Genomic DNA, 25,721 nt, shown 5'->3' with positions numbered 1-25,721 from the left:
CAGTGTTGCTTCCTAAGTGGACAGTTGGATTTCACAGAAGTGTGATTGACAAAAGTTACATTGTGTTGTTTAAGTGTTCCCTTTAGTGTATAACAACATAAAATCTCTACCCTCTAGTATAACTGAATTTCACCTCCATTTTGTACATATGTACATACTAATTGCCATTGTGAGCACGTCACACAGGACAAAGCAGTGAAATTGTCTGAGGCATGGATGGAATTTTAAAGCCTTTGAGCGAGGGAATGTTGTCAGTGTTTGTATATTTAGAGGCAAAGTACATTTTAAATGTAATCCATCTAAAATATGCCAGGGATTTTTGGGAGATCAAAAATTATAAGTGGGATTTTTTATATATATTTCAGAGCAAAACAATCACTTCACAAACAGTTGACTTTTTCATATCAGTTTATTTTTCCATGTGCTTGGACAACTTGGAAGAAAAAGACCATACCAAATTATGAAAATGCATTTATTTTCATGTTTGTACAATAAAGAACAAATGCAAACATTCATATCCAAATGTAAAAACGTAAATCCTTTCAACAATCTATTGAATTGTTTATAAGATAGACTTAGTTGAAAAATAATTAACTTAAAACCAGTGGAGGATGGTGGGAGGAGCTATAGGAGGACGGGCTCATTGTAATGGCTGGAATGAAATAAATGGAACGGTATCAAACATATGGCAATCACACTTGACTCCGTTCCAATTATTTAATTCCAGTCCTTACAATGAGCCCATCCTCCTATAGCTCATCCCACCAGCCCCCACTGCTTAAAACATGGCATTGTAATTTGAACATGAATAAGTGTTTAGGTTTCTGAAAAAGAGAGTTGATCAGTTTATACGTCTGAGACCAGTTTGAGGGTTGATCAGATCAGTCCTTGTTACAAAATTCAACATACAATATGCAGGCATTATTTACAGTTTGGTTAATGCTCATCACCTGCTAACTTTGTCAACATCCCACAGTTTGTAAACCAAGAAATATATAGATAAGGCATGGGATACATTTTCCTTTTTTATTCAACTAAAATAGAGTACAACATTTAAAACATAACACATTTAAACAAAATCCAAAACAAGGCTTGAGGGTGATGCATCTCTACTTCATCTCAAGAGTTGGTACCTGCTCACTCCCTTTTCTTGATTTCTCTTTCCTGTGAAGTAAAAAAAATGTAAACATTTCAGTGTAATCAAATCTTAAATCTGAATCTATGATTTCCAGAGTTAACATACTTATTGATATTACCATGAAATCCAAAGATGGATTCTCACCCCTTTCCTTCATTTATTTTTACTGTATTGACTTTGTAAGAGTACATTGCTGCACCTTTGCTTACCTTTGGACAACAAAAAGAACAATAGCAGAGATCACCGCCACTGCGAACACAATTCCTCCTAAAATACCCACAATCAGTCCTGAGACAAACACAACAAAGACAGTTAGGATTAAGAACCAAAAATACAAAAGGAATTCTTTCATAACCACAATATAGCTCAATTACAAAGATTATCATCAAGATATTAGCTAATTTCTTATCTGTACACAAAGGTATTGATGTACCTGCATTAGTGGAACTCTCATCTGGGTTGGTTCCTGGTTCCATAGCACCACCAAATCTTCCTGCTTTGGCTGCAGAAGAATAATATCTCACATGAACGGGACAAACAAGCATAATAGAGACAGAGTTGCAATAACGTTGTGGAGGAAGGACCTCTACTGGACTAAGAAGAACAGTCCAAACAGTTAGCCAGGTGAATGTCTGTTGTAAAGGACAATTGCACCTTAATGATTCAAATGCACTTCAATATCTACAAACTATTTTCATACAGAAACGAGCCTTTACACGTGGCAGTTGAGTGAAATCTAGAAATGTGTAGGTTCATTATATTGAATATGATGGGTTGTTGATTTTTGAGTGCATATTGAGGTATATTGCCATTACCTCAGAGGAAGAGATGAGAAATAGTGGCATCACAACAATAAATAGTGAACTGACCCATGCATGTCTGCAGACACTGCTCTCGGGTCTCGAAGCGGTTGCCATTGCCCTGACAGCCACTGTAGTGGAAGACACGACAGTTCCCCTCTTCTGCGTTGTAGTAGTGCATCAGCAACATAGCAAAACAACTACCATGGTCCACTGGGAGGCCACACACTCCATCTGAGAAAGCGCAGAGAATAGATGAGGAATATGAATTGGTTTGACAAACTTCTATGAACAGCTCCACGATTCCTCCTTAAATGGATGGATCATTTTGAGAGGTTAGTGTAGCATAATAATCAGATTATAGGATTGCTGTGTATGCTGTCTGTTTGCTTTTTATGTGGTTTTGTTAATATCTTATATTTTATGTTCATGAATCATCTTAGAATCCACACCTTACAAAATGGCCGCCATACAGCAGCCGCTCTCCCTCCCCACCCTCTGTAGCAGCCTACCTGCAGCTGGATAGAGCTCTTCAAACTTGTCAGAGCAGGCATTCATACACTGCCTGTCTGTGTTGAAGCGGTTCTCATTCCCTTCCAGTCCTTTGTAGAAGAAAGGAAAACAGGCGCCTTTTCCCTCATTGTAGTAATACTGCAGTTGTTTGTCGTCTTCCTTTCCCTCCACTGCCTTCCCCTCGTCCATCTTACTACTGCAAAGTGGCTCTGACAGAAGATGGCCACTTGTCAGTCACTGAGTAGTTACAGTACATGTTCTCTTGCCAGTTTTGACAGAGTTCTTCAACAGCAAAAATACAGTTTATATTAATGATTTGCAAGTATATTCTAAATCTAATTTGAACCATCTCAGCTGTCTGATTTATTTTTTATTTCTGAGTCTGACACACCTGCGCTTGAAAAGCAAGGTTTTCAATTCCTAGCATCATCTTCACACTTCTCTCAACATTTTCTCAATATTCATCACAATCATATTGATAAATGATCCCACTCACAAATTTAACTTCAGCCTTACCTTGGATGGGTTACATAATTCATTCATTTCAGAGAAAAAAATACAACATTATTTACAATAGTAGACTTAGTAACCGTGTTTGCCTTACTTTGATTTTGCTTTGATATAACTGGACATAAAGGAATTATGACAAAGTAGGAGCTCAGTGACCTGGTTACAGTAGCACACATACTATAGTTAAAGCAGTCAAAGCGATTAAAAAGGGTTCGTAGAGAAAATGCAGGATGTTAAGAAACAGAATATACTCACTCATGGACGAAGCTATAGGAAGCATAACTCCAAGTAAAAAGACATGTAAAAGTGGATATGCCATCGTTTTGACGCTGGTAGGCCAAGACTGTAGATTCCCCCAGCAGAAGATGTCAAGTTTCTTTTCAAATCCTGTTCTATGAGCTTCTGTCCGCAGGCAGGGAACGTCCTTTGGACCCCTTATCAACAAGTAGGTTTTTATTATCTAGGAGTGTCTCGCTGTCGGTCATAGACCCCATGGTTTCAGTCATAAAACATGGAAATGACTGTCAGTATCTTGGAAACACTTTTCCAGTGTTCATGTTTTTATTGTAGTTGAGTAATCAAGCATTTCACAAACAGAAATTGAGAAATAAAGAAGCCTATCCCCAACTACAAGACTTTATGGTTACCTTTCTTGTATCTTCAAGTAAATATTGTCAATTTTCAAAATGTAAAGTCTGGTGCAGTGGTTACATTGAGCTGGAGCAACCCAGAGCTGAGCTCCTGAACCTAGGGTCAAAAAGCAGGATAGAAAGTAGGATAAAAGTACTAACCCTAACCATACAATGGGAATACATTTTACTTACAGCAGTAACCCTACCCATAGTCATAACCCTTAGCCCAACCCTATTTTCATGTCCAGATCCCAGTTCAACCCTAGCCTCAACTATAACCCGAACCTCAGCCTCAACCATAACCCTAACCCTGGCTTTTTGCTATTGAAGAACTGTGGAAACTGGCAAGAGAACATGTACTGTAACTACTTTTGTTACTGACAAGTGGCCTTCTGTCAGAGCCGTTTTGCAGTAGTAAGATGAATGAGGGGAAGTCAGTGCAGGGAAAGGAAGACAACAACAACAAACTGCTGTATTACTACGATGAGGGACCAGGCGTCTGTTTCTCTTTTTTCTACAAAGGACTGGAAGGGAATGAGAACCGCTCAACACAGACAAGCAGTGCAAGGAGGCCTGCTCTGCCAAGTTTGACAAGCTCTACCCAGCTGCAGGTAGGCTGCTACAGAGGGTGGGGAGGGAGAGTGGCTGCTGTACGGCAGCCATTTTGTTGATTCTACATCTAACAAACAGGAAGACCATATGACTATGCAAATTATACAGTGTTGCATTGGTGTATGGGTTTTTGTTATAATGTTTAAGACCAGGCACCACAGGCTAAAATTATATTTTTGCATCTACTTTTAAATGTTGGGGCATTTTGGTCCATTAATATTAGTATTTTCAAAAAGTAAAAAAATAAAAAGGGCAGGTTTACCCTAGCTTCGTGTCCACATCCTGATTTCTTTTGATTTTCCCATGATGTCAAGCAAAGAGGCACTGAGTTTGAAGGTAGGCCTTGAAATACATCCACAGGTACACCTCCAATTGATTCAAATGATGTCAATTAGCCTATCAGAAGCTTCTAAACCCATGACATCATTTTCTGGAATTTTCCAAGCTGTTTAAAGGCAAAGTCAACTCAGTGTATGTAAACTTCTGACCCACTGGAATTGTGATACGGTGAATTATAAGTGAAATAAATTGTTGTAAACAATTGTTGGAAAAATTACTTGTGTCATGCAGAAAGTAGATGTCCTAACCGACTTGCCAAAACTATAGTTTGTTAACAAGAAATGTGTGGAGTGGTTGAAAAACAAGTTTTAATTACTCCAACCTAAGTGTATGTAAACTTCTGATTTCAACTGTATGTTTCCTTATCGTATAATTTTAAGACGTGCATAAGATTGCTGAACAATGTTGTATTTAGACTCCGACACCTAGGGTGCATTGCAATAGTCTAAAGGGGATTCCTCTCTCTGTCTGCTACCCCTTGTCTGCACTGATATGAAAGAACCTGAGGTAATATCACATTTCTGAAATCCCCCAAACTGCTATGTCTTACCCTTTGTTTTCAGATTAGTGCAGATGAAGTGCAGAAGTCTATGAAAGGAAGCCAATTTAGACTACTGTGATGAAGCCTCCATACAGCCTACAGTATATTGGACAAAAGCATTTGGATGAAGTCCACGAGGAGTCAAGTATCGAGTTAAAGCAGTCTCACTCTCGCCTATAAACCAAAACAGGTATCAGTTTACAGTCAGTGAAGATAATATAACAGAGCTACGTCAGAGAAGTTGGCCTAAATATTATGACGGTGTCAACAGAGCAGTCTTTATGACCAGCAATGAGAATGATGGCACAGTGATATTTCATATATGATGTTATTTCCTTTTATCTTAGGCCCACTCCACTGTATGTGTTCAAGATTGTATGGTATATATTATGGACATAAAGTACACAATACAAGCGTCCAGTGTGGCTTTTCAAAAGTGATTTGAAAAGACCTCAGACAAATGTAGAAAAAAAACGAAGAAGTGTGTGGATCTTATGAGTTTAAAGTTGATTCCAGTCAAGATAATTCAAAGATGACCCTTCTCAGAATGATGATGATGAAACAGCCTTTCTTGTGCTGGCAGTGAGTGCTGAGGGGTCCTTTGCTCTGCCTGTACTGTCTGACAGGGCATAGGTGTCCTTCAGTCTTGCCTGTTAAAATATTATTTCTTAGGGTGGGGACCTCTGTTTAAGTGTTAATTTGTTGCTTTAAAAATTTTGACTGCAAAAAAACAATAGGTAGAATTTTGTATCTATTGCTACCCATGGCCCAGCTCAGGTTCCAATAACATCTGGTGCTGCTCACATGATGCACACAGGAAACTGGAAGATCACACAGTGACATCCTGGGGATCACAAGACACCATTACACACTGAAACTGTTCCATGTGAGGGTGTCATGAAACAACGTGAAACCCTATCAAACCACACTACTGGTTCCTGGCCCACCATTTGGGAAATGTTGATTTTGATGAGAGAGATACAGGTAACTGCCAAAATAAAGCAAACACTTGATTAAATGAGGGATACAAAGTATATTGAAAGCAGGTGCTTCCACAGAGGCGTGGTTTCTGAGTTAATTAAGCAATTAACATCCCATCATGCTTAGGTTCATGTATAAAAATGCCCAGTTGCACATTATTTTGGCTACCATTTCTTTGGGCTGCAATCTGAGGCGCAGTTAACTTTAATGAACTTATCCTCTGCAGCAGAGGTAACTCTGGGTCTTCCTTTCCTGTGGCGGTCCTCATGAGAACCCGTTTCATCATAGCGCTTGATGGTTTTTGCGATTGCACTTGAAGAAACGTTCAAAGTTCTTGAAATATTCTGAATGACTGACCTTCTAGTCTTAAAGTAATGATGGACTGACGTTTCTCTTTGCTTATTTGTGGTGCCAGGACAACAACCCCTCCCTCAACGTGATCAAGACAAAGATGAAATATAGACTACAGGAAAAGGAGTACCAGCACACCCACATTCTAGTCGACCGGGCTGCAGTGGAACAGGTTGTGAACTTCAAGTTCTTTGGTGTCTACATCACCAACAAACTATCATCGTCGAAACACACTAAGACAGTCATGAAGAGGGCATGACAAAGCCTATTCTCCCTCAGTAGACTGAAGAGATTTGGCATGGGTCCTCAGATTTTCAAAAGGTTCTACAGCTGCACCATCAAGACTATCCTGACTGGTTGCATCACTGCCTGGTAAGGCAACTGCTCGGCCTCTGACCGCAAGGCACTACAGAGGGTAGTGAATACGGCCCAGTACACCACTGGGGCCAAGCTTCCCGCCATCCAGGACCTCTATACCAGGCGGTGTCAGTGGAAGGCCCTAAAATTTGTCAAAGACTCCAGCCACCCTCTCGCTACCACACGGCAAGCGTTACTGGGGAGCCAAGTCTAGGTCCAAGAGGCTTCTTAACAGTTTCTACCCCCAAGCCATAAGACTCCTGAACAGCTAATAAAAGGGCTATCAAGACCCCACTTTTACGCAGCTGCTAGTCTCTGTTTATTATCAATGCATAGTCACCTTAACTCTACCTACATGTACATATTACCTCAATTACCTTGACTAACCGGTGCCCCCACACATTGACTCTGTACCGGTACACCCTGTATATAGCTTCATTATTGTTATTTTTCTGTTGCTGTTTAATTATTTGTTACTTTTATTTTCAATTTTTTACTTATCTATGCTCTCTTCCTCAGATCTGTTATTCTGTGTGTTAATCTACACATCGTGTCCGATTTCAAAAAGGCTTTACAGCGAAAGCACAACATATGATTGTTAGGTGATAGCCAAGTCAAAAAAACACAGCCATTTTTTCAGAAATACTCATAATAAACATTGATAAAAGATACAAGTGTTATTCACAAAATTAAAGACTTCTCCTTAATGCAACCGCTGTGTCAGATTTTTTTTTTTTAATTACGGAAAAAGCATAATCTGAGTACGGCGCTCAGAGCCCAATCCAGCCAAAGAAATATCTGCCATGTTGGAGTCAACAGAAGTTAGAAATAACATTATAAATATTCCCTTACCTTAGATGATCTTCATCAGAATGCACTCCCAGCAATCCCAGTTCGACAATAAATTACTGATTTGTTCCATAAAGTCCATCATTTATGTCCAAATAAACACTTGTTGGTAGCGTGTTCAGCCCAGTAGTCCATCTTCATGAGGCGCGAGCACTACGTCCAGACAAGAACTCAAAAATTTCCGTTACAGGTCGTAGAAACAAGTCAAACGATGTATGGAATCAATATTTAGGATGTTTTTAACATAAATCATCAATACGTTTCCAACCGGAGAATTCCTATGTCTGAAGAAAAGCACTGGAACGAGAGCTAACTCTGTCGGGAGCGCGCGTCACGAGCCTGAGACACTCTGCCACTCTCCCCTCCTTTATAGCAGAAGCCTGAAACAAGTTTCTAAAGACGGTTGACATCTAGTGGAAGCCTTAGGAAGTGCAACTTGACCCCATAGACACAGTGTATTCAGTAGGCCAAGCTTCAGAGTGTTTTCTATCCAATACTACTAATAATATGCATATTACTATGTAGCCATAGAATTAGGAATTAGAATACTAACAGTAATTTAATAGGATCTCTATGAGCATAAAGGGTTTATCATAGTCCAAAACATGTACGCACATGCACAGCAGTGTTCTAGAATATTGGACCGTTGGCTTCCATACTTTTTCAAATCCTCAGTGCAGCTCAAGAAATTTCTCTAACTGTCAACACATTAAAATTAGTAGAGGATGCGTACCGGAGACGCGTTGGTTGGGAATTGTGAGGTGCGCGTTCAGGCTGTGCGTTCCCCCTCGGATGGTGGTCTCAAACCTGTGTAGCAATGTCACAGTGGGACACTGGATTATTGCGTCCTAGCGTCTGTGGACTATGATTTACGCTTAACACTACAACAAGTATAATAAAATCTCGGAAGAGAGACATCTCATGCTTTTCTAAATTATACTTTATACTTAGCCTTCTGAATGAATAAATGCTTGTTTTTGTAGCATAAGAAAAACAGACAAGCACTCAGTTGGCATTTATTTAAATTGGTTTATTACTTTATTATATAAACAAATACAACCTCTTAAAAATCAACAAAACGACGATTGCCCAGATTTGATTCCAAAACAGATCTGTGCAAATAAGGTCATTTGTTTGCCAACCCACCTTCCTTACCCCCAACCCCCTAACTTTGCCCACCCCCCTTCCTTACCCCCAACCCCCTTACTTTGCCCACCCCCCTAACCCGTCTTGTCTCATTCACAGAACAGAAGATGAGACCAACCACTCCACTGGAGCTCCAGATTCACTTGTGTTGTATGCCTGAGAAGCACAACAGAAACAAAATACAGGTACTGACTGTATTTGCGAGATAAGTCATAACTATGACGGTTTATTGAGAGGAAATTACATCACTCCTATACGTGTCTACACACCAGTGCTTGCTTTAGCAGTGAATCTTACCAAACAGCAGGACTGGGGTTAATACATGCAAACTCAGAAATTCAATGGAAATTTGGTTAATGAATTGAAGCAAAATATTGCCAATGACAATTTTCCAAATGAAATGAATTAGATGGAATTGATCCACCCCTGCCTAATCAAAGCATCTGTATACCAAGCTACTGATGGTTATCTAGAAACATGGGTGTCACCTGGGTGCTAGGCTCCAGGTTTAAGCCGATTTATAGTAGCTAGCAACAGTAGTGATGTTGAACGGAACAGCAGTCAGGTAGAGTGAGAATGCAGCATCTCAGATTGCTATAGAATAGTAAGTATGTTTTTCCCTCGTCCCAAGACACAGACACAGACACAGACACAGACACAGACACAGACAGACAGACAGACAGACAGACAGACAGACAGACAGACAGACAGACAGACAGACAGACAGACAGACAGACAGACAGACAGACAGAGAGTAGCAGCCATTGGTTAACATTGGAGGTCCAGGTTTAAGTCTTGCAGAAAAACAAAGAGTCCTCAACAAGGCAATGTGGTGTTAAGTGCTTTGGCCGGAGAGGATGTTTGTGTGTGTGCAACAAATCTGTGTCCATGAAGGGGATGACTAAATGAATAATCTGGATCTCTGCTTTAAACATTCTTATACACTCTACCCTTCTCTCTCTCCTCACACACACACACACCCCTATTGTCATCTCCCCTCCATGTGCAAACACCTACTATAGTCTCTTGCGGTTCACTGCTGTATAGTTGAAGGCTGAACCTGAAACAATGCCATTCATATTGGAAGGACATTTTGCGCAATTTGAGGTATTGACTTAGGGCCCTATCCAATCAAACCTCGGAAGCAGGTTTGCCGGTTACGTGAAATACAAACATTTTACCTGTGCGGGGTTAAGTAAGATGCGTTTGCATTTATTTTGATTTTACACTGACTGAATAAAAAAAAGAAGCATTCTAACAGTGCAAGAATAATAATGTTTTTAAGATATCCAGACATCAAACCCAGGTTTGAGTGAATAGAGCCCATGTGTTCAGTATGTCTTCACTATGGCAGAGTGTACTTTGTAGACTGAAAACTGGGAAGTTGCTAAGTAGAGCTGAAAGAAAGGTATTCCTTAAAAGGGAATCACCAGAAATATTTCCAAATGGCAACAAATGGAATAACTCTAAATGGCAACATTGATGAAAAATAGTTTCAAAAATAATTTGCAGTCAAACCTTGAAATAACAAAAAGGCTACCAAATCAAAGCTAACATTTGAAATAAACTGGGAGATAATAGTTAATCATTTGCCAGTAAGGATAGTTAGTTTATATTATAAACTGGGTGGTTAGAGCCCTGAATGCTGATTGGCTGACAGCTGTGGTATATAAACAAAAAATATTTTTACAGCTCTAATTACGTTGGTAACCAGTTTATAATAGCAATAAGGCACCTCAGGGGTTTATGGTATATGGCCAATATGCCACATCTAAGGGCTGTATCCAGGCACTCCACGATGCGTCGTGCATAAGAACAGCCTTTAGCCGTGGTATGTTGTCCATATTCCCCAAACCCCTGAGGTGCCTTATTGCTTACTTATAGTGCTCCTCTCAAAAAATATAAAATGACACTTTTCCTCTACTTGTTTCTGTGGTAAACAAAATGTGTCGTTCTGCAGATATGATTGAAAGCTGTCATTTGTAGCGTCAACTCCAATTGGTCCTGGCAGTTTTACCTGTCCATCTGCTGGCCAATGAACTTGCAGCTATCACCGCAGAATGTCCTCCCCACGTGTATGTGCCGAATAGGACTGCAGGGTGTCTATGGGTTGGTAGGGAAAGCTTACATTCTCAGCACACACACACACCAGCCATTCCCTTGTCCCCTCCTCTAACCGATGCTCGTAATGATGTTTCATATAATAATGTGGACATGAAGTCTCCTTGCGTTGCTCACCCGGAGGTCCTGTTGGTGTGGCGCTGTGAGTTTTGGCTGCAAGTTCTCACAGTGATGTGTCTCTCATTGTGATGTCTCTCATTGCGATGAGTTCTCGTGAGTTCTCATAGCGATGTCTGGTGAGTTTCTGAAGCGACGTCTGGTGAGTTTCTGAAGCGACGTCTGGTGAGTTTCTGAAGCAACGTCTGGTGAGTTCTCATAGTGATGCCTTGTGAGTTCTGATAGAGATGTCTCATCAGTTCTCATAGGGAGGTCTCATTGGTGTGTGGCCGTGAGTTTTCCTCCTCCAGCAGGGCGATGCGTTGTTTGAGCATGCGAACCTGTGTCTCGTGGCGCTCCACCATGGCCATCATCTGCGCCTCCAGCTTTTTCAGCTTACCCTGGTGCTTTTTCTTGGCCTTCTCATACGCAGCCACCAGGTTACTGGACAGAGGAAAGAGAGAAGAGAGAGAGAGAGAGAGAGACAGGTTAGAGAGGAGAGACAGAGTCAAATAGCTAGACAGGAAAATGCAGACAGATGAATTGACTTCAGTTTTGATGTGGTGAGTCAAGTCACAGAGGTACTAAGGGGTTGAAGTAAAATATAAAATGGTTAGATGTAGCAACTAAGCGTCAATGTGTTTAAGAGGAGAATTGTGTTTGTGCTATCCATAAAGAATAGTGCATTAATTCACCCATTTCCCACTAGATGGCAACCCCTGTATTAAAATGCAAGCCAACTACTGTTATAAAAGATCAGAATCCCAACAATAGCTCCAATAAACTCATTGGATTGTTGAATGAATACATCTTCTTTATACAGTGGGGCAAAAAAGTATTTAGTCAGCCACCAATTGTGCAAGTTGTCCCACTTAAAAAGATGAGAGAGGCCTGTAATTTTCATCATAAGTACACTTCAACTATGACAGACAAAATGAGAAAAAAAAATCCAGAAAATCACATTGTAGGATTTTTAATGAATTTATTTGCAAATTATGGTGGAAAATAAGTATTTGGTCAATAACAAAAGTTTATCAATACTTTGTTATATACCCTTTGTTGGCAATGACAGAGGTCAAACGTTTTCTGTAAGTCTTCACAAGGTTTTCACACACTGTTGCTGGTATTTTGGCCCATTCTTCCATGCAGATCTCCTCTAGAGCAGTGATGTTTTGGGGCTGTTGCTGGGCAACACGGACTTTCAACTCCCTCCAAAGATGTTCTATGGGGTTGAGATCTGGAGACTGGCTAGGCCACTCCAGGACCTTGAAATGCTTCTTACGAAGCCACTCCTTCGTTGCCCGGGCGGTGTGTTCGCGATCATTGTCATGCTGAAAGACCCAGCCACGTTTCATCTTCAATGCCCTTGCAGATGGAAGGAGGTTTTCACTCAAAATCTCACGATACATGGCCCATTCATTCTTTCCTTTACACGGATCAGTGCAAAGTTTTCCTTTGCAGAAAAACAGCCCCAAAGCATGATGTTTCCACCCCCATGCTTGACAGTAGGTATGGTGTTGTTTGGATGCAACTCAGCATTCTTTGTCCTCCAAACACGAGTTTTTGCCAAAAAACTATATCTGACCATATGACATTCTCCCAATCTTCTTCTGGATCATCCAAATGCTCTCTAGCAAACTTCAGACGGGCCTGGACATGTACTGGCTTAAGCAGGGGGACACGTCTGGCAATGCAGGATTTGAGTCCCTGGCGGCGTAGTGTGTTACTGATGGTAGGCTTTGTTACTTTGGTCCCAGCTCTCTGCAGGTCATTCACTAGGTCCCCCCGTGTGGTTCTGGGATTTTTGCTCACCGTTCTTGTGATCATTTTGACCCCACGGGGTGAGATCTTGCGTTGAGCCCCAGATCGAGGGAGATTATCAGTGGTCTTGTATGTCTTCCTTCCTAATAATTGCTCCCACAGTTGATTTCTTCAAACCAAGCTGCTTACCTATTGCAGATTCAGTCTTCCCAGCCTGGTGCAGGTCTACAATTTTGTTTCTGGTGTCCTTTGACAGCTCTTTAGTCTTGGCCATAGTGGAGTTTGGAGTATGACTGTTTGAGGTTGTGGACAGGTGTCTTTTATACTGATAACAAGTTCAAACAGGTGCCATTAATACAGGTAACGAGTGGAGGACAGAGGAGCCTCTTAAAGAAGAAGTTCCAGGTCTGTGAGAGCCAGAGATTTTGCTTGTTTGTAGGTGACCAAATACTTATTTTCCACCATAATTTGCTAATAAATTCATTAAAAATCCTACAATGTGATTTTCTGGATTTTTTTCCTCATTTTGTCTGTCATAGTTGAAGTGTACCTATGATGAAAATTACAGGCCTCTCTCATCTTTTTAAGTGGGAGAACTTGCACAATTGGTGGCTGCCTAAATACTTTTTTGCTCCACTGTATATGGGTAGCCATATACAACCCCCCCCACACACATACACACAATAAAGCCAAATGTATTTTCTACAAACATTTTCACTTTTAATCACAAAAAATATTTCGTCTGAGTGTTACTATGGTTACCTGTTTTCCTGTGAGTGTTACTATGGTTACCTGTTTGCCCGTTTCAGATCGTTGACGAACTCGGCACTCTGCTGGTGGCGGACCTCACTACTCTTGGTTAGTCTTTCCAGCGCTGCCACTAGCTCCTGGACACGCCCCTTTAGCTTCTTCTCCCTGAGACACACACACAGGATGAGTCAGGAACACACACACACACATAGCAGATAGACAGACATCCACACAGAGATACAGACGCACACATAGTGCGTTGGGTTTTTTACCGTCTCAGTGCGTTGGTGAGCTCTGCTGCCAGGTCGCTATCATTCAGTGTCCTCAGGTCTGATAGGCTGATGGCCGGAGAGTCTCCACAATCCTGGAACATAACAATACCATGAAGAGCTGGTCTACAACCATACAGTGCTAATACTAACCATTATCATACTACGCCTGGTGAACTGATGGGCTGAGGTGATTAGGCTGCCTACAGATCAAACACTCAAGCATAATGTGGTGGTGTAGTCAATCGAATGCTCTTCCCTTTGCCAGCCTCTAGCTGACTCAACGTTTAACCAGTTAACTTCTAGTAAGTCTTTGTTTTCATTTTCAAAAATCCACTGGAGCTGACATGCTTGATCCATTTTTGCTGCAGCTCTCGCTCCCGTTTTCTGAATCATTAACTCATATTTTTTACGTAAAGATTATATCTGGGACTATTCCCAAGGTTTGAAGGTGGCCCATGTACTCCCACTTAACAAAGGTGGTGACCCTTGTGATCTAAATATATACATACACACACACACAATTCCTGACATTTAATACTAGTAAAAATCCCCTGTCTTAGGTCAGTTAGGATCACCACTTTACTTTATGAATGTAAAATGTCAGAATAATAGTAGAGAGAATTATTTATTTCAGCTTTTATTTATTTCATCACATTCCCAGTGCACCAGTCCCTCCTGCAGCAAAGCACCCCCACAACATGATGCTGCCACCCTGTGCACCACACATTTTTTTCTGATTTCTTTTGATTTTCCCATGATGTCAAGCAAAGAGGCACTGAGTTTGAAGGTAGGCCTTGAAATACATCCACAGGTACACCTCCAATTGACTCAAATGATGTCAATTAGCCTATCAGAAGCTTCTAAAGTCATGACATCATTTTTCGCAATTTTCCAAGTTGTTTAAAGGCACAGTCAACTAAGTGTATGTAAACTTCTGACCCACTGAATTATAAGTGAAATAATCTGTAAATAATTGTTGGAAAAATTACTTGTTTCATGCGCAAAGTAGATGTCCTAAACGACTTGCCAAAACTATAGTTTGTTAACAAGACTTTTGTGGAGTGGTTGAAAAACAAGTTTTTTATGACAACAACCTAACTGTATGTAAACTTCCGACTTCAACTGTATATATATACAGTTATATCGCTGCAACTATATATATATATATATATATAGTTGCAGCGATGGGACAAGACTGTAACTACCAATTGGATATCAAAATGTTTACCCCTTTTTCTCCCCAATTTCGTTTAAAAAAAAATGTTTACCCCTTTTTTCGTGATATCCAATTGGTAGTTAGTCTTGTCCATCGCTGCAACTCTCATATGGACTCGGGTATAGGCGAATGTTGAGAGCCCTGCATCCTCCAAAACACGCCAAACCGCACTGCTTCTTGACACATTGCTCGCTTAACCTGGAAGCCAGCCACACCAATATGTCGGAGGAAACACCGTACACCTGGCGACCGTGTCAGCGTGCATGCGCCTGGCCCGCCACAGGAGTTGTTAGAGCGCGATAGGACAAGGACATCCCGGCTGGCCAAACCCTCCCCTAACCCGGACGACGCTGGGCCAATTGTGCGCCACCTCATGGGTCTCCCGGTTGCGGGCGGTTGCAACACAGCCTGGAATCGAACCAGGATCTGTAGTGACACAGTTAGCACTACTTGCAGTGCCTTAGACAGCTGCACCACTCAGGAGGCCCTGATTTAAATAATACAAAAATCAGCCTATTTGTAAACTTTCTTGCCTAGCTAAAATATTAGATTCCTTGATTAATTCCCAGCTAAGAGCTTTATTTTCTTTGAAATGTACATGAGTCGGGTTTTAGACCAGGTCTTAGCACTATCTCTGCTGCATCCCTAGTTATAAATTATGTGGTTAATTGTATGGATAAAAGACAACATTGTGCTCCCCTCTTCATTGACCTGCCAAAGGCTTTCGATACGGATCACTCACTGCTAATTCAGAGGCTTCCCCCAATTGGCCTAGACCAGGCTGTATGTAAAAGGTAAAACAATTTACTTGACAGATAGAACTCAATGTACAGTACTATATATCTACTGATGGTGTTGAATCAGGTTTCCTGGATATTACAAAATGTGTCCCGCAGGGATGGGTCCTGTACTTAATGGGTCCTGTACTTTTTACTGTTTACATTAACAATATCGACTTGTCTGTAAAAAATTGTAACCTGCACTTTTATGCCGATGATACTGTTGTGTATACTATTGCCCCCATGGTTGACCAGGCTCTATCTCAACTACAGTCTGCCGTCATTGTATTACAGAAAAACTTTCTTGACCTGGAATTAGTACTGAATACAGATAAAACTATGTTGTTCTCTAGAGCGCATCAAAATAAGTCTGATGATATAAGCATGTGTACTTTGGATGGTGTCCATATTGATCGTGTCCCTGCTAACAAATATCTGGGCATCTGGATAGATGAAAAGCTGTCTTTTAAAAAGCATATTGATGAGTCTCTTCTATAGAAATATGTCCTGCCTCTTGCTAAATAGTAAAAAGCAGATTCAGTTTAAGTTCCTATATGTCCTAGACTATGGTGACATCTATATGAACGCAGCTGCCACTTCATTAAAGCTGTCAGATGCAGTTTATCAAAGAGCACTGCGCTTTATGACGGGCAACAATTTTAGTAATCATTACTGGATTCTCTACCAGAAAGTTGGTTGGCCCTCTTCAATGTCACGTAGGTTGATACATTGCTATGTTTTAATTTATAAAGTCCTTTTACAAAAAGTCCCACTTTATCAAACATCATTACTAACCTTTAGACATACAAGTTACCACACCTGGTCTCAGGGATGGTTAACTCTAGAAACTCCTTTGGTCTCTACTGAGTTAGGTAAATCAGCTTTTTGTTTTCTTGCACCTTATTTGTGGAACAATCTTCAAAACGTTCTAAAATGTGATGTTCTGGTGTCTCTAATGTAATTCAGAAAGTTGATTGAGAACCTTATTACGATTTAGCAAGTGTTTGTTTTTTTATGATGTTTATTCTTTCTGCTTGCATTTTGCATTTGCATTTTCTGTAATTCAGGGCTCATCTGTAAAATAGACCTTGGTCTCAGAATTACCTTGATAAAATACCTTTAAATAAAAATCCACAAATGTAGAGACGTGATAGTCCGGCAACCCATTGTGACGTAGCTGCATGGCTCTGAGACCACCATCTACTGTATGGGGGGTGATAAGAGACTTAATAAAGCCTAGGCAACCGTGCCACCGTGTGGCTGCCTTACTAACGTCTGCGTTAAGCCTAGGCAACCGTACCACAGTGTGGCTGCCTTACTAACATCTGCGCGACGCCTGCGTGGTAATGAAAGTCATAAGGTGCATAGTTTATATTTATACTAATTAAATCTCAAACATAAATGTTAGAAACGTACAGTTTTTCCCGTGTAAGCCGACATACCGAAGTAGCCTCCGAGTGTAGCCTACGGCTTGTGTATTTCCTGTTATTGCTAATGGCCTAGAAAAGATTGTGTCCAATCTATTGGTAATCTGTCTTTCCTTCAACACCTCATGGCATGCTATTTTATCTTATCTCGCTGTATACATATCTAAATGTTGTTAGTCAATCACAGACTGTGTTGTTACCAGTTCCCAGTAGCCTACATCAGACAACCAATAAAAGTTGTGTCCCCAGCTTTCAGTCGAATAGAGGAGTTCATAAGCTTTCCAGAGGGTCCTTGCTTTTCGGGATCCTTGGCATGTCCCTACCTCTATCAAGTGTAAATGTAAAATTGTTAAGTTTAGTGTTAGTTTAGGGTTCAGGGTAAGGACGTCCCAAGGAATCTGGATAACAGTGGATGTTCATAGAGTGAGAGCCTGACACGGTATTTGAGAGCTCAGCGGCGACGCAGACATTCATTTTTATTTATTTTTTTACAAGCGGCACAAGCAATTTTCGAGTGTCTTTCCCAGATAGTTTCCTCAAATCAAATCGTTATTTGTCACATACACATGGTTAGCAGATGTTAATGCGAGTGTAGCGAAATACTTGTGCTTCTAGTTCCAACCATGCAGTAATATCTTACAAGTAATCTAACCTAACAATTTCACAATAACTACCTTATACAAACAAGTGTAAAGGAATGAATAAAAATATGTACATAAAAATATATGAATGAGTGATGGCCGAACGGCATAGTCAAGATGCAGTATATGGTATAGAGTACAGTATATACTGTACATATGAGATGAGTAATGTAGGGTTTGTAAACATTAGTGGCATTGTTTAAAGTGGCTAGCGATACATTTATTATATCAATTTTTCCATTATTAAAGTGGCTAGAGTTGAGTCAGTATGTTGGCAGCAGCCACTCAATGTTAGTGATGGCTGTTTAACCTCTTGGAACTAGGGGGCACTATTTTCATTTTTGGAAAATGCTAGAATATGCATATAATTGACAGCTTAGGATAGAAAACACTCTAAAGTTTCCAAAACTGTAAACATATTGTCTGTGAGTATAACAGAACTGATATTGCAGGCAAAAGCCTGAGAAAAATCCAATCAGGAAGGGACTCTTATTTAGAAAGCTCTGCGTTCCTATGCATCCCTATTGGGCAGTAAATGGGATATCAACCAGACTCCTTTTTCTATGGCTTCCCTAATGTGTCTCGTGTCCCAATACATAGTTTCAGGCTTTTATTTTGAAAAATGAGCCTGAACGACGACATTGCGTCAGTGGTCAGCTGGAGGCTCTCAGAGTGATTTGTGCGTAATAGACAAATGGGACCATTGTTTCTCTCTTTCTTACTAAGAAGCCACCTGTCCCGGTTGATATATTATCGAATAGATATTTGAAAAACACCTTGAGGATTGATTATAAAAAACGTTTGCCATGTTTCTGTCAATATTATGGATCTAATTTGGAATATTTTTCGGCGTTGTCGTGACCGGTGGATTTCTCAACCAAACGTGAAGTACTGGAGGTATTTCGGCTATAAAAATAATCTTTATGGGACAAAATTACATTTGCTGTCTAACTGGGAGTCTTGTGAGTGAAAACATCCAAAGCTCATCAAAGGTAAACGATTTAATTTGATTGCTTTTCTGATTTTCGTGACCAAGCTGCCTGCTGCTAGCTAGGCATAATGCTATGCTAGGCTATCGATGAGCTTACAAAAATGCTTGTCTTGCTTTGGCTGTAAAGCATAATTTCAAAATCTGAGATGACAGGGTGATTAACAAAAGGCTAAGCTGTGTTTCAATATATTTCACTTGTGGTTTCATGAATATGAATATTTTCTAGTAATATTTTTTGTCCGTTGCGTTATGCTAATTAGTGTTAGTTGATGACAATTCTCCCGGATCCGGGAGAGGGAGTTCCAAGAATTAACAGTCTGATGGCCTTGATATAGAAGCTGTTTTTCAGTCTCTCGGTCCCAGCTTTGATGCACCTGTACTGACCTCGCTGTCTGGATGATAGCGGGTGAACAGGCAGTAGCTCGGGTGGTTGTTGTCCTTGACGAGGCGCTGCTGCGCCTTCTTCACCACGCTGTCTGTGTGGGTGGACCATTTCAGTTTGTCCGTGATGTGTATACCGAGAAACTTTCCACCAACTTTCCACTTTCCACCCTCTCCACTACTCTCCCGTCAATGTGGATAGGGGGCTGCTCCCTCTGCTGTTTCCACGATCATCTCCTTTGTTTTGTTGACATTGAGTGTGCGGTTATTCTCCTGACACCACACTCCGAGGGCCCTCACCTCCTCCCTGTAGGCCGTCTCGTCGTTGTTGGTAATCAAGCCTACCACTGTAGTGTCGTCTGCAAACTTGATGATTGAGTTGGAGGCGTGCATGGCCACGCAGTCGTGGTTGAACAGGGAGTACAGGAGAGGGCTGAGAACGCACCTTTGTGGGGCCCCAGTGTTGAGGATCAGCGGGGTGGAGATGTTGTTACCTACCCTCACCACCTGGAGGCGGCCCATCAGGAAGTTCAGTACCCAGTTGCACAGGGCGGGGTCCAGACCCAGGGTCTTGAGCTTAATGACGAGTTTGGAGGGTACTATGGTGTTAAATGCTGAGCTGTAATCGACGAACACCATTCTTACATAGGTATTCCTCTTGTCCAGATGGGTTAGGGCAGTGTGCAGTGTGATTGCGATTGCGTCGTCTGTGGACCTATTGGGGCAGTAAGCAAATTGGAGTGGGTCTAGGGTGGAGGTGATTTGGTCCTTGACTAGTCTCTCAAAGCACTTCATGATGACGGAAGTGAGTGCTACGTGGCGGTAGTCATTTAGTTCAGTTACCTTAACTTTCTTGGGAACAGGAACAGTGGTGGCCCTCTTGAAGCATGTGGGAACAGCAGACTGGGATAAGGATTCATTGAATATGTCCGTAAACACACCAGCCAGCTGGTCTGCGCATGCTCTGGGGACACATGGGTACAAAACCCGTAGCGCCACAGTAACACATAGCACGAGTACTTACAAATAAACAATTCCCGACAAGGACATGGGGGAAACAGAGGGAACATATACAACATGTAATTAGGGAATTGAAACCAGGTGAGTGTGAAGACAAAACAAAACAAATGGAACATGAAAAATAGATCAGTGATGGCTAGAAGACCGGTGACGTCGACCGCTGAACACCGTCTGAACAAGGAGAGGAACGACTTCGGCAGACATCGTGACAGTACCACCACATTGACGCGAGGCTCCGATCAGACACTATATCCTCAGGCACCCCATAGTGCCGGAAGACGTGAGTAAACAGGGCCTCCGCAGTCTGTAGGGCCGTAGGGAGACCGGGCAAAGGGAGGAGACGACAGGACTTAGAAAAATTATCCACAACGACCAGGATCGTGGTGGAAGGTCAGTTATGAAATCCACCGACAGGTGCGACCACGGCCGTTGTGGAACGGGTAAGGGTTGTAGCTTACCTATGGGCAGGTGCCTAGGAGCCTTACACTGGGCGCACACCGAGCAGGAGGAAACATAAACCCTCACATCCTTAGCCAAAGTGGGCCCCCAGTACTTCGCACTAAGACAGTGCACCGTCCAACCGATCCCAGGATGACCAGAGGAGGGTGACGTGTTGGCCCAATAGATCAGCCGGTCACGGACAGCAGACAGTACGTACAGACGCCCAGCTGGACACTGAGGAGGAGAGGGCTCTGCACGTGACGCCTGCTCAATGTCCGCGTCCAGCTCCCACACTACCGGCGCCACCAAGCAAGAGGCGGGGAGTATGGGAGTGGGATCCATGGGCCGCTTCTCTGTGTCATACTGCCAGGACAGTGCGTCTGCCTTAACGTTCTGGGAACCTGGTCTGTACGAAAGGGTGAAAAACATGGCCCACCTTGGGTGGGGGTTCAGTCTCCTCGCTGCCCGGATGTACTCCAGATTGCGGTGGTCAGTCCAGATGAGAAAAGGACGCCCCCTCAAGCCCCTACACGCCCCCTCAAGCCAATGTCTCCACGCATTCAAGGCCTTGACTACCGTCAACAGCTCCCGGTCCCCCACGTCATAGTTTTGCTCCGCCGGGCTGAGAAGAAGGCACAGAGGCGGAGCTTCGGTGGCGTACCCGAGCGCTGAGAGAACACCGCTCCTATCCCAGCCTCGGACGCATCCACCTCCACTATGAACGCCAAAGAGGGATCCGGATGGGCCAGCACGGGCGCCGAGGTAAACAGAGCCCTTAGTTGCCCAAAAGCCCTGTACGCCTCAACTGACCACTGCAGATGTACAGGACCCCCCTTCAGCAGTGATGTAATGGGAGCAGTCACCTGACCGAAACCGCGGATAAATCTCCGGTAGTAATTGGCAAACCCCAAAAATCACTGCACCTCCTTTACCGTGGTGGGAGTCGGCCAATTTCGCACGGCTGAAATGCGGTCACTGTCCATCTCCACCCCTAATGTGGAAATGCGATACCCTAGGAAGGAGACAGCTTGCTGAAAGAACAGGTATTTCTCAGCCTTTACGTACAGGTCATGCTCCAAAAGTTGTCCAAGTACCTTGCGCACCAAAGACACATGCTTGCCACATGTAGCGGAGTATATCAGAATGTCATCGATATACACCACTACACCCTGCCTGTGCAGGTCCCGGAAATTCTCGTCTATAAAGGATTGGAAGACTGATGGAGCATTCATCAAACCGTACGGCATGACGAGGTACTCATAATGCCCTGAGGTGGTACTAAACGCCGTCTTCCACTCGTTTCCCTCCCGGATACGCCCCACTTGGTATAGGCACCACGTGGTATGCGCTCCTGAGATCCAGTTTTGTAAAGAAGCGCGCCCTGTGCATTGACTCAATCGCCGTGGCGATAAGAGGTAGCAGGTAACTGTACCTCACCTCTGTCACTTCTTCCCATGGTGGCCTCACCTGCGCCTCTACCCACTGTAGCACTGGCTGTAGGTCTGTGTCCCGTCCCATTCAGCCACGTCGATAGTCTACAGCTCGCAGCAGACAGGCCCGCACGACCGACACACTGCGGCACAGACCCCCTCCTCTACACACAGCTCTCTCTGCTCACAGTGACGGCAGCCGTCTGCAGTACAGGGCCGACGGGACATGGCATCGGCGTTGGAGTGGTGTGCCCCTGCCCTGTGCACCACTGTGAAGTCATACGGCTGAAGCTCCTCCAACCAGTGAGCCACCTGCCGCTGTGGCTCTCTGAAAGACATGAGCCACTGGAGAGCAGAGTGGTCAGTCCTTACAGTAAAGGGCAGGCCACCCAGGTAGTACTTGAAGTGTTTGACGGAAGCCACAAAGGCCAAGAGCTCCCGCCGGGTGACACAGTAGCGGCGCTCATGTTTGTCAAATGTTTTGCTGAAGTACGCCACCACTCTCTCCCCCTCTGGCCCCACCTGGGCCAGCACCCCACCCATGCCCACATTGCTCGCGTCTGTGTCCAGGATAAAGGGCAAGGTGAGGTCGGGGGGGGGGGGGGGGGGGGGTGAGCACGGGGGCCTCGATCAGTGCACATTTGAGGGTGTTGAAGGCTTCGTCACACTCCACTGTCCAAGTGAAGGCCTTGTCCTTCGGCAGCAGGTGGTTCAGGGGAGCAGCGACGCTTGAGAAGCCCCGTACAAACCTCCTGTAGTACGAGGCCAGGCCCAGGAAGCTCTTCAGCTGACGCTGGTCGGTGGGCGTGGGCCAGTCTCTGACAGCCCCCACCTTGTCCTCCATGGTGCTGATGAAGTGGCACTTCTCAGGGCGGAGCTTCAGACCTGCGGCAGCCACCCGCTCCAGCACACGCCGAAGCGCCACCAGGGCTGACTGGAAGGAGCAGCCATGGGCCAGGATGTCATCAAGGTATCCAGACACTGCTGTTGGGGGATGCCATCCAGCACCCTGTCTATCAAACGCTCAAAAGTAGCTGGAGCGTTGCACAGGCCGAAGCACAGGACCTTGAACTGCCAGTGTCCTCTGTCAGTGGAGAACGCAGTTTTGGCTCTGGCCTCTGTGGAGAGGGGCACCTGCCAATAGCCACTGCGTAGGTCTAGTGAGGAGAACCAGGCGGACCCCTAACCAGGTCCAGCGACTCATCGATACGTGGTATGGGGTCTGAGCCCTTCCTGGTTACCTCATTCAGCCGCCTGTAGTCCGCACAGAACCTCAGCTTGTCCCTCTTCTTAGGAACCATGACGACTGGCGCCGCCCAGGAGCTGTCTGAGGGCTTGATGAAGTCTGCCCGCTGCATCTCCAATACAGCCTTGTCTGCCGCCTCCTGGCGTGCCAGCGGGATACGGCGGGGACGCATCTTGATGGGTCGAGCATCACCTGTGTCAATCTCATGCTGCACCAGATGAGTCTGACCCACCTCTTCCTCACTCTCTGAATTCAAACAGCAACTGCCACAACCGTTCCTGCTGCTCGGGGTCAGGACCAACACAGTGTCCTCTCCTCTCCCATCTGGGGTAGCTGGGCTGGGGGGGGCGCAACCCAGAGTCACGGAGAGATGTGTCGTGGAGGTAGCTGGGGGAATGTAACACACAGCCGTAGGTGACAGGGGGGCTGGGGAAAAGTCACATACAGATGTGGGGGAGGGGGAGGCAGCCATGAGTCTGTGCTGCTTGAAGTGTTGGAGTAAAGGGTTTGTTGGGTTGAGTGAATGTGACATTAGGGGGGGCCATGGCTCACTGGAGAGACTCTATCCGAAGCGGTGCAGCCAATGGGTTTCTCCACGCATCGCGCTGACAGAAACAAACATCTTTCTGGTAAGAAGAGGGGCGGGGGCGTATGCCTCATGGCCAACGTGACATGGTGTGATGAAAGAAACATACAGGAACTCAAATCCTTCTGTTCACCTGATTTAGAATTCCTCACAATCAAATGTAGACCGCATTATCTACCAAGAGAATTCTCTTCGATTATAATCACAGCCGTATATATCCCCCCCCAAGCAGACACATCGATGGCTCTGAACAAACTTTATTTAACTCTCTGCAAACTGGAAACGATTTATCCGGAGGCTGCATTCATTGTAGCTGGGGATTTTAACAAGGCTAATCTGAAAACAAGACTCCCTAAATTTTATCAGCATATCGATTGCGCAACCAGGGGTGGAAAGACCTTGGATCATTGTTACTCTAACTTCCGCGACGCATATAAGGCCCTGCCCCGCCCCCCTTTCGGAAAAGCTGACCACAACTCCATTTTGTTGATCCCTGCCTACAGACAGAAACTAAAACAAGAGGCTCCCACGCTGAGGTCTGTCCAACGCTGGTCCGACCAAGCTGACTCCACACTCCAAGACTGCTTCCATCACGTGGACTGGGAGATGTTTCGTATTGCGTCAGATAACAACATTGACGAATACGCTGATTCGGTGTGCGAGTTCATTAGAACGTGCATTGAAGATGCCGTTCCCATAGCAACGATTAAAACATTCCCTAACCAGAAACCGTGGATTGATGGCAGCATTCGTGTGAAACTGAAAGCGCGAACCACTGCTTTTAATCAGGGCAAGGTGTCTGGAGGGTACTACAGTCGTATATACAGTCGTATATATTCCACCCCAAGCAGACACATCGATGGCCCTGAACCAACTTTATTTGACTCTATGCAAACTGGAAACCACATATCCTGAGGCTGCATTCATTGTAGCTGAGGATTTTAACAAGGCTAATCTGAAAACAACACTCCCTAAATTCTATCAGCATATCGATTGTGCTACCAGGGCTGGTAAAACCCTGGATCATAGTTATTCTAAATTTTGCGACGCATATAAGGCCCTACCCCGCCCTGTGCAACTGGGTACTGGACTTCCTGACGGGCCGCCCCCAGGTGGTGAGAGTAGGTAACAACATCTCCACCCCGCTGATCCTCAACACTGTGGCTCCACAAGAGTGCGTTCTGAGCCCTCTCCTGTACTCCCTGTTCACCCACGACTGTGTGGCCATGTACGCCTCCAACTCAATCATCAAGTTTGCGGACAACACTACAGTGGTAGAATTGATTACCAACAACAATGAGACGGCCTACAGGGAGGAGGTGAGGGCCCTCGGAGTGTGGTGTCAGGAAAATAACCTCACACTCAATGTCAACAAAACAAAGGAGATGATCGTGGACTTCAGGAAACAGCAGAGGGAACACCCCCCTATCCACATCGATGGAACAGTAGTGGAGAGGGTAGTAAGTTTTAAGTTCCTCGGCGTACACATCACGGACAAACTGGATTGGAACACCCACACAGACAGCGTTGTGAAGAAGGCGCAGCAGCGCCTCTTCAACCTCAGGAGGCTGAAGAAATTTGGCTCGTCACCAAAAGCACTCACAAACTTTTACAGATGCACAACCGAGAGCATCCTGTCGGGCTGTATCACTGCCTGGTACGGCAACTGCTCCGCCCACAACCGTAAGGCTCTCCAGAGGGTCATAAGGTCTGCCAAATGCATCACCGGGGGCAAACTACCTGCCCTCCAGGACACCTACACCACCCGATGTCACAGGAAGGCCATAAAGCTCA

General features: G+C 44.0%; 2 protein-coding genes across 6 annotated transcripts in view; both read right to left on the bottom strand.

The window, feature by feature from the left end:
• Nucleotides 1-458: 458 nt before the first annotated feature.
• LOC110509843 (kunitz-type protease inhibitor 2) lies at nucleotides 459-3,395 on the bottom strand. Its single transcript, XM_021590981.2, has 6 exons — nucleotides 3,217-3,395; nucleotides 2,451-2,660; nucleotides 2,008-2,172; nucleotides 1,572-1,640; nucleotides 1,348-1,426; nucleotides 459-1,164 (listed from the first exon to the last, which is right to left on the bottom strand). The coding sequence occupies exons 1-6, from the start codon at nucleotides 3,278-3,280 to the stop codon at nucleotides 1,110-1,112; spliced, it is 642 nt and encodes a 213-aa protein (XP_021446656.1). The 5' UTR covers nucleotides 3,281-3,395; the 3' UTR covers nucleotides 459-1,109.
• A 7,149-nt stretch (nucleotides 3,396-10,544) lies between these two features.
• LOC110509842 (MCC regulator of WNT signaling pathway) overlaps nucleotides 10,545-25,721 on the bottom strand; it is a 151,656-nt gene continuing 136,479 nt past the window's right edge. For all 5 annotated transcript variants that reach the window (XM_036967260.1, XM_036967258.1, XM_036967259.1 and 2 more), the window contains 3 exons: nucleotides 13,770-13,861; nucleotides 13,540-13,662; nucleotides 10,545-11,430 (listed from right to left, as the gene is read on the bottom strand). In XM_036967260.1, coding sequence (XP_036823155.1) covers nucleotides 11,250-11,430; nucleotides 13,540-13,662; nucleotides 13,770-13,861 — 396 coding nt within the window. In that variant the 3' untranslated portion in view covers nucleotides 10,545-11,249. The remainder of the gene's footprint in view (nucleotides 11,431-13,539; nucleotides 13,663-13,769; nucleotides 13,862-25,721) is intronic.

This window comes from Oncorhynchus mykiss, chromosome Y (assembly GCF_013265735.2).
Source record: "Oncorhynchus mykiss isolate Arlee chromosome Y, USDA_OmykA_1.1, whole genome shotgun sequence".
Classification (NCBI taxonomy): Eukaryota; Metazoa; Chordata; class Actinopteri; order Salmoniformes; family Salmonidae; genus Oncorhynchus; species Oncorhynchus mykiss.
The sequence above is the reverse complement of the archived record's forward strand: the minus strand, read 5'-3'. Positions and strand labels throughout refer to the sequence as shown.

Coding starts and splice junctions, on each gene's coding strand:
- LOC110509843 (XM_021590981.2), bottom strand. CDS start 3,280: ATGGCATATCCACTTTTACATGTCTTTTTACTTGGAGTTATGCTTCCT. Junction 2,173..2,450: donor AGAGCTCTATCCAGCTGCAG/GTAGGCTGCTAC, acceptor GCGCTTTCTCAG/ATGGAGTGTGTGGCCTCCCA. Junction 1,641..2,007: donor GTGTCTGCAGACATGCATGG/GTCAGTTCACTA, acceptor ATTCTTCTGCAG/CCAAAGCAGGAAGATTTGGT.